Source organism: Saccopteryx leptura, chromosome 2, assembly GCF_036850995.1.
Source record: "Saccopteryx leptura isolate mSacLep1 chromosome 2, mSacLep1_pri_phased_curated, whole genome shotgun sequence".
In the NCBI taxonomy this organism is placed as follows: Eukaryota; Metazoa; Chordata; class Mammalia; order Chiroptera; family Emballonuridae; genus Saccopteryx; species Saccopteryx leptura.
The window spans coordinates 165,434,381-165,443,583 of NC_089504.1; the positions used below are offsets into that span (position 1 = coordinate 165,434,381).

General features: G+C 39.3%; 1 protein-coding gene across 1 annotated transcript; it reads right to left on the minus strand.

Moving 5' to 3' along the window:
• Positions 1 to 6,782: 6,782 nt before the first annotated feature.
• LOC136393198 (probable ATP-dependent RNA helicase DDX52) lies at positions 6,783 to 8,769 on the minus strand. The gene is given in 4 exon segments (XM_066365825.1): positions 6,783 to 7,208; positions 7,211 to 8,305; positions 8,308 to 8,688; positions 8,691 to 8,769. Coding segments are annotated over 4 exon segments (1,752 nt in total). The 3' UTR covers positions 6,783 to 7,011.
• Between the last annotated feature and the right edge of the window lie 434 nt (positions 8,770 to 9,203).

Sequence of the window (9,203 nt, forward strand, 5' to 3'; positions counted from 1 at the left end):
CAACAACAAAAAAAATCAACTCAAAATGGCTTAAAGAGTAAGAATATTTATTTATATACCTGAATGTCCAGAGAGGGGCAGGCTCCCAGGGTGGTCAGTCCACCTCAAGATGCTGGCTTCTTGTGGTCACCCTGCCCCGCCACCCACAGGGTCAGCTTTGTCCTAAGATGGCTGCTTCCTCTTCCCCCTCCCTCTCCTGACTTAATGGAACAAGGTGACTTCACTACTTCACTGTGGAGGTGAAGATGCGGACTCCACAGGCAGCTGGGCCTAATTTGAATGCTGGCTCTGTGGAGAGCTGTGCATCTTGGGTAAAATGTGAACCTCTAAGCACCAGGGTCCTAATCTGGAAAATGGGAAGAATTGTAAGTGTCTATGCCCTAGGAGTGTTGTGAGGATTAAATGAGATGGTGGCTGGCATTCAGCAAGCACTTGTGAGAGCTCACCTTCTGTCTTTATGGAACTTGTTAAATGCTCGCCAAGTGTTAGGCACCTTCCTAGCTAGTTTACAGAGACGAGAGTGAGTGAGAATGCAGACAAGTACCTAGGCTGTTAGGACACACTGTGGTAGGTACCCGCCCCTCAATATCCTTACCCCAGGATAGGAGCAAGACTAGGGGCCTGTTGAGCTGGCACCTGGGAAACAACAGAGAAAAGCAGGAGAAATGGGGAGGAAGGTGACAGTGACCTCCAGTGTCACTTTAAAATCTTTAGACTCCTTTATGTAAAGCACAGATGTGGTCTCATGTATAATTTTCATTCAAACCACGTACATTTTTTTTTAAAAAGTATATTATTGACTATGTGGAAGCAGAATACATTTTTGAAAAATAAGAGCAAAGAAACCTGACATTTTCTATGACTGGGAGACCAGAAGGACCACACCCTGTTTAAACCCAGAGAACCTGTGTGGTTCAGTTATTCAGGGGACAGGAAGAGGGGACAGTATGTTCCTAGTTATTTATTTTTGGACAATGTTAGGGTAAGTACTTCACAGTGCTTAGAAATGTTTGATACTTTTAGTAGATATCAAAAATTCAAATGGCTAAGCAACTTTCTCCAGGAAGGAAAAAAAGCAACCAAAATCTAATTAAAATAACCCTAACAATTAAGACATTTGACTTCTTGGACTTTTTAGTTGCCTACTGCTCCTGTCATCCGCCTCCTGCGTTCTGTCACTTAAACTGTAACCATAAACATCACCATCCCAAGTGCATCCGTCCCACTGATTAGCTGCTGGAGCCAGCTCTCGAATTTCCACCATCAAGTGATCCCTGTCTGCCAGCTCCAGGGCCACTGGGGACATTGATAAGGTGGGGTCCCTGCTCCTATGAAGTTCACAGAGGGTGGGTGGGGAATGTCACTAGAAAGGGGGGTGCTGTGAGCTCATGGGAGTCCCATCCCAGACCTTCTAGCAGGCTCTGCTCGCCCACACAGATGAGCACTGGAACTCTGTAAAGACGCCAGCAGCCTCAGCGTGGCACTTCCCCAGCAGCCCCAAGCCTGCCCGTCTGCTTTGGCCACTCGCTCTCTCCCTGCTTCACGAGGGAACGCCGGAGCCACAGAGAACCAGACTGTTTGCCCCAAGAGACCAGCTTGGGTCAGGACAGAGGTCCCTGCTCCTTCCTCCTGGGCACAGCATTTCCTCAGGCCCATTTCTAGTCCGACTCTAAATCATATGTCATCATTCAGTGGAAAATGCTGTGAAAGAAACCAAGTTATAAAGGACTTCCTGTCATCTTTTCAAGTTGGCACGGTGGGGACCGTAAGAGAGGGCGCTAAGAACACCGTGGTTCCACAGACACTTGTCCTGAAGCACGGAGAAAGAAAAAGCCCTGAGGAAATGCCACTGTTCAAAGGGATGTTTCCAAAGTTCTTTAAGAACACTGGACTTAGCACACATGAAATCTCTGCTGTGAAAAATGGGTAACTAATGCGGGAGGGGAGCTCACTGAATTGCAGGGCTGGTCAAGCTCCGGTTAATATGATATTAACTGTCTGGCTGGTAGGGAAAGAACTATGCTGGCAAGGGAAGCAGGGATGTTCTTCCAGGATGGGAATGTGTTGGGAGAAATTCCTTTTAAGCCAAGGTATAAAGAAGCTGCTGGAGCCAGCTCTCCTGACCTCCCCGTTGCATCAGCCTCAAAGGCAGCTCTTGAATTTTCCTCAGACCCAAGCAGTGTCCTCTGCCAACAACAGCAGCAGCTGCTTTTCTACGTCAAGGAAAAAAAAGAAGAAAAGAAAATCGCTGAATTAAAGAAGACAGTGAATATTTTCACTGTGTGGAAAGGACATTTTCAGCACATGTGGGCAAGATCTTAACCTTACCAAACTGCTTCATCTAAGATTCTTGTGCTTCCCAGGGGTGTTTTATTGTGTTACTTCCAAGTTTCACCACTTTATTGCCAATGTGTATCCTTAGAAACAGAACAAAAATGATTTTCTGAGTCCCAGGAAACGGCCCCAGCTGGGTACAGTTTGATACTAATCGAGAACATTCAGGAGTCACAAAGGAACTGAGCACTTCTTCATAGACTAAGACGGCATCCAAAGTGGCACCCCCCCGCCCCAATTTAATAAAGGGACAGAACAAGTTAAGTTATTACAGACCTGACACCTCACCAGGATTCTGCAGTACGGGGGTAAATTTAATTACTCTTTCTCAATAATGCAGCTGGGGAAATGAAAACATTATTGTCACCATGCCTCAGAATAAATGAAGAAAACATGTTTAGTTTTATGAAGAAATTCAGTCCTTAATACTTCTATTTAAAAAAAAGTCAATTTGATTAAAGGGATTCTGTAATCTTAGAAACCTTCCTAGGTACTACAATTTGCCATTTAAATAGCCTCACAGGCATGTGTGGCTTACAAAATGCCTGCCGTCCATGTAGTCATAATGGTGGAAGAGAAGGAGGAAAAGTTCCTTTGAAAAATGCTAATATGGCCCTGGCTGGTTGGCTCAGAGGCAGAGTGTCGACAGGGCATGTGGATGTCCCAGATTCATTTCCCGGTCAGGGAACACAGGAGAAGTGCCCATCTACTTCCCTACCCCTTCCCCTCCCTCTTCCCTCTCTCTCTCTCACACTCTGTCCCCCTCCTGCAGCATGGCTCAAATGGTTCGAGTACATTGGCTTGGGCACTGAGGATGGCTCCATAGTTCTGGGAGCCTCTGCCTCAGGTGCTAAAAATAGCTCAGTTGCGAGCATGGCCCCAGATGGGCAGAGCATTGGCTCCAGACAGGGGTTGCTGGGTGGATGCTGGTCAGGGCACATGCAGAAGTCTGTCTATCTCCCTTCCTCTCACTTGGAAAAAGAAGGAACAAAAAAGAAAAAGAAAAAAAAATGCTAATATGACAAAGAATCAGGAAAATAGAAATGAACATACACATCTAGTCCAAACCCAAGTTAATGAACATCACAATATTTTAAATAGTAATTTTCTATAATGTGAATAAATACTTGGCCTGGGTAAAATTTCCAGTGAGAGCAACATAAATAAAAAGTCAGGATGCTATATCTCAAGCAACTTTGATGACATAAAAATGATGTTCTGGATAACTCAAAAAGAGATTATAGCATTACTAAAGTCAAATATGCATATAAGAGATTGAATAATAATTATTTAATGTTAGTGAGAGAAGGAAAAGGCGATATTCTAAACTAACATATCATCGTGAAGATAATAGATAAGTGTTGATGAGGCTGTGGACAAAAGGGAGTGTGGATTGGTGCAGCCACTGTGGAAAGCAGTATGGAGGTTCCTCAAAATGTTAAAAATACAGTTACCGTATGATCCAGCAATTCCACTTCTGGGTATTTATCACAAGGAAATGAAATTTCTATTTCAAAGAGGTATCTGCACCCCCATATATATTGCAGCATTATTCATAATAGCCAAGGTATAGAAACACTCTAAGTGGAGTCAATGGATGATGGATAAAAATGTGATAAACACACACACACACACACACACACGTGTATATATTTATATATATTCATTATAATATATAACGAAATAGTATTCATCCATGAGAAAGAAGGAAATCCTATTTTTGACAACATGGACAGAACTTGAGGGCACTGTGTTAAGTGAAATAAGCCAGACAGAGAAAGACAAATACTCCATGGTATCACTTATATGTGGAATCTAAAAAGAAACATAGTTGAACTCAGAAATGGAGTGAAAAAGTGGTTGTGAGGGGCTGGAGCCGGGGTCAACCTGAAGAGGTTGGTAAAAGGGCACAAACTTTCAGCTACAAAATGAACACTGTATAGCATGGTGACTAGAGTTGAGAGCACTGTACAGAGCATGACTGAAATTGCTGAGAGTAGAACTTAAATGTTCTCACACACACACAAAAAGATGAATATGTGAGGTGATGGATGTATTAATGAAGTATATGAAAGGAATTTTTTCACAATGTATAGGTATATAAAATCAGCACACTGTACTTTAAATATTTTATAATTTGATTAGTCAATTATACTCTCAATAAAACTGAAAAAGATTACCAGTTACAGAAAGCAGGAAAGTATGAGCCATACGTGGGAGAAAAATCAATCAACAGGCATAGACCTAAAAATGAAAGAGATAATGAAAGTTGCAGACAAAGATGTTAAAATAGCAATTGTAAATATGCTTTATACAGGGATGGGCAAAATCAGCTCTACAGTTGTTTGTATGGAAAACAATACAATCATTAATAAATAATAATATGAGAATAAACTCTGTGTTTCACATACAACAGTAAACTCCCTTTTGCCCACCCCTCCATATTCAAGGATGTAGAGGGACTGTGCACGTGAGAGATGAGAAGCGGAAGATGAGAGAGAGCCCACATTCCACAAGGAATTTTTATATTTGAAAGATGCAATAGCTGAAATGAAAAAAAAAAAAAGTTAGATGAGATTAGTAACCAATTAGATTACTGCAGAAGATTGATTTCTTAACATTGTTGTATTTCTGTCTATGAGCCTAGACATCTTTCCATTTGGATCTGTCTTCTTCAATTTCTTTTGGCAATTTTTTTTGTCATTTTCAGTGGACAAGCCTTTTACCATCTGGCTAGATTTGCTCCTAAGTACTCACTTCTTTTAGGTGATATGGGAATTGGAATTGTTTTCCTAATTTTCCTTTGGGATTGCTCACTGCTGCTGAATACAAACAGAACTGATTTGTATTGTGTGTCTTGTACCTTGCATCTGGCGGAATTGATTAGCTCTAGTAGGATTCTCTGGAATTTTCTATATATAACTTCAGGTCATCTATGATTATAGATAGTTTTATCTCTTCCTTTTCAGTTTGGACATTTTTTTTAAATTAATAACTGGTTAGAATTTACAGTACTCTGCTGAATAGTGATGGTGAAAGCAGGCATCCTTGCCTTGTTCTTGATCTTAGGAAAGCTTTCAATCTTTTATCATTGACTATGTTAGTTGTGCATTTCTCATAAATACCTTTATCATGTTGAGGAATATTTCTTTTATTCCTAGTTTGCTAAGAGTTTATATCACAAAAGGGCACTGGATTTTGTCACATGCCTTTTCTGCATCAAGATGATCATTATTTCCTCCTTCATTATATTAATATATTACATTGACTGGTTTTCTTCTGAGGAAGCACCCCTGCATGCCCAGAATAAATCACATTTAGTTGTGATGAATAATCCTTTTAATTTGCTGTTGTATTTAATTTTGCTGAGGATGTCTGCATCTATATTCATAAGGGATACTCTTCTGTAATTTTCTTGTGATGTCTTTAACTGGCATAGGTGTCAAGAGTAATGCTGGACTCATAGAATCACTCTAGAAGTGTTCCCTCCTCTAAATTTGTTTTTTGGAAGAGTTTGAGAAAGATGAGTGTTAATTCATCTTCAGATGTTTGGAAGAATTTACTGGGGAAGCCATCTGGTCCAGGATACTAATTTGTTGGGAGGTTTGAATTATGAGTTCAATTTTTTTACTTGTAGGTCTGCTGAATTTTTTTTTAATTTTTAAGTAATTTGTGTCTCGAGGAATATTTTTATTTCTTCTAGGTAATCCAAATATAGTCACTCATAGTATTCTCCTATAATCCTTTTTGTCTCTCTACATTCAGCAGTAATGCCACTTTGAGTTCTGATTTTTGTAGGTCTAGCTAAAGTTCATCACTTTTGTTTATTTTTTTCAAAGAACCGTCTTGGGGTTCATCAATTTTATTTATTGTTTTTCTGTTTTCCATTGTATTTATCTTAAGGCTAATCTTTATAATTTATTTCCTTTTGTTTTCTTTGGGATACTTATTTCTTCTTCTTCTAGCTGAGTTAAGGCATTAATTTTCGAAGCTTTCAGCTATTGTTTGTCCAAATAATCTGTCTGACCCTTTCTTTCTCTTCTCCTTCTGGGATTCCCACAATGTGTATATGTTGTCCCACAGATCCTTGACTCTGTTTTGTTTTTGTTTTTTTTAGATGCAACATTTTAACAGGTAAAGTATTACCTACCTTACAAATGAAGTTATAAGAATACTTAATAGACCAAAGCATTTAAAGTCTTACAGAACTTAAATAACCAGCCACAGAAGAGGCATCTCTTTGTTTTGTGGCTTATACCACAAAAGGTCATCAAGAAATTAAGAAGTAGTAAAATAAAGAGCAGTAGGCTTATTTTTGGTAAATAGCCTGGGCTTCTTGTCCACTCAAAAAACAAACAAACCACAAGGCGGCAGGGAAGGGACTTTCAATCTGTCATTTTTACTGTAAGTTTTTGATCTTCTTTAAGAATTACCTCAAGATTCAAACCACAGAAATGTCATTGAATGTTATTTTCATTGTGTAATCATTTAAAAGTCACCTACATTGAAATCTAACATGATACACTGAAAGTTTATGATCATTTTTCACCAGCCCCATGTTCTCGTAGTTGATTTCAAATGTTACAGGTGATTTTAAGGTGAAGTAGTCCATGAAAACAACAATCACATTGAGATCATTAAATTATCCTCTTGATCCAGTCTTTTAAAAAATATTTTTTAACTTTTGTCTTTAAGAGCTACTTTCTTCTTGTTGTTCTGACCAATGACCTTTTTCCGTTTATCCTTAGCGTTTTCTAAGAAGTATTTTGGAGTGGTACTAATGCTCTCCCTTTGCAATGGCTTCTTAATCATCTTCTTCTTTTGTTTGCTTAGTAGTTTTTGGAAACCTCTTATGTATTCTGGAACAGGACATCGGCCTGCTGTATAACATTGGCAATGCTTCTTAATAATGGTTTATCATCTTCAGTAAAAAATGTAACAGCTTTTCCTTTATGCCCTGCTCTTCCAGTTCGACCTATTCTGTGGATATATTCAACTGAGCTCGTTGGAAAGTCATAGTTGATCACCAAGTTCACACCTTTGAAATCAATACCTCTGGCTATCAAGGCTGTACAAATAAGGACCCAGATTTTTCCTGCTCTGAAGCTGTGGACTGTGTTATCTCTCTGTTCTTGTGTTCTGTCTGCATGAATAATGTCCACATTAATGCCTTCATATATGTGCTCATGAAAAAGCTCTTTAGCCCTTTCAATGGACTGAACAAAAACAAGAACGGGTGGATTGAAACCCTTTTTAATAAGTTCTCTCATGGCTAGAAGTTTTCCAGTCTCAGATCCAACAAAGAGAAGCTTTTGTTCTACAGTCTCTACTGCAGAATTCCTTGCTCCAATGGGCACAGTAATGACACTGTCCAGGTTGAGTTTGCACCACTGCTCAACATCATATGCAAAAGTTGCACTGAACATTGCTCTTCTGACCTTGTGGGATGTGCAAGCCAGGAAAATGGAAGCCAGCTGGTCTCTGAACCCAGTTTTGCCATCTTCAAATAGTTTATCCGATTCATCTACTACCAGCCATTCAACACTTGTTAAGTCTATTCCTGGAGGATCTTGCTTTAATAAATAGATTAGTCGATTGGGAGTGGTCACAATATCAAATTTCTTAGATGACTTTGGTCCAAATTTCTTGGCTGCAACGGCTGCTTTGTGTATCATGTGTATCCGGAATCCTGTTCCTTCAGATATTTTTACTAACTCCTGGTGAATCTGGCTGGCAAGTTCTCGTGTTGGTGATATAATCAGGGCTTTTAAACCTTTACTGGTGGGTTGTTTCAGTTGCATTAAAATGGGAATGCTAAAAGCCAATGTCTTTCCAGACCCAGTCGGAGCAGAAGCCAGAAGTTCTCGACCATGCAGCATAACTGGAATGACTTGCATTTGGATAGGCGTAGGTATCTGGAAGCCTCCACCCAGAATGTTCTGAAGCAGACGAGAATTGATATTATATTCCGTTCAAGTTGCTAAAACGTAGCAATTGGGTCAGGAAGATCAGTTCCTTGGATGTGAATTTTGTATTTGTTCCGCAAAAAGTTTATCTTTTCTTTTCTGATATGCTTCAACTTTCCTGTAGTTAATTTATTTTCTCTTTTAACTTTTTTATCTTCAATCTTTGCTTCCACAGATGATATCCACTGTATAGTAGAATCTTCTTCTGAAATAATTTCTGAAGTCATGCTCCTCCTCTTTTTCTTGTTCTGCTCCCTCTTCCTTTCAGTTATGCTCTCTCCTTTTTTCTCTTTATCTTGGAGCTCTTCATAAGTTCTTGATTCTCCACACTCACCTGCGACAGAATTCTTGTTTCCAAAAAAGTCCAGTCCCTGCAGCACCTCTGGAACCGGGCTGCGTCCGCCGAGAAGCATCTCACATCGAATTTGGCCCCAGCACCCAGCCGACGAAAGAGATCCTGTGCATCCATCTTTACCCAGAAAGCCCCTTGACTCTGTTTTTATTTCTCCATTTTTCCCCCTTCTGTTCTCCAGACATGTTCATTTAAATTGTCCTATCTTCAAGTTCACTGAGTCTTTCTGCTGCTTGCTCAAATATGATTTTAAACCCTTCTACTGTATTTTAAATTTTAAATTATTGTACTTTTCAGCTCCAGAATTTTTGGTTCCTTTAATAATTTTTATCTCTTTACTGATAGTCTCATTTTATTTATGCATGATTTTTTGTCTTTGTCTATGTCTTCCTTTAGATCCTTGAGCATCCTTTAAAGTCTTTGTCCAGTAAGTCCAATACCTTCATTTACATTTTGTATGTTTATTTTGTTCCTTTGTATGGTCCATACTTTCTTTATATGCCTTGTGATTTTGTTGTGTTGAATGTTGCATATTTAAATCTTGTATGGAA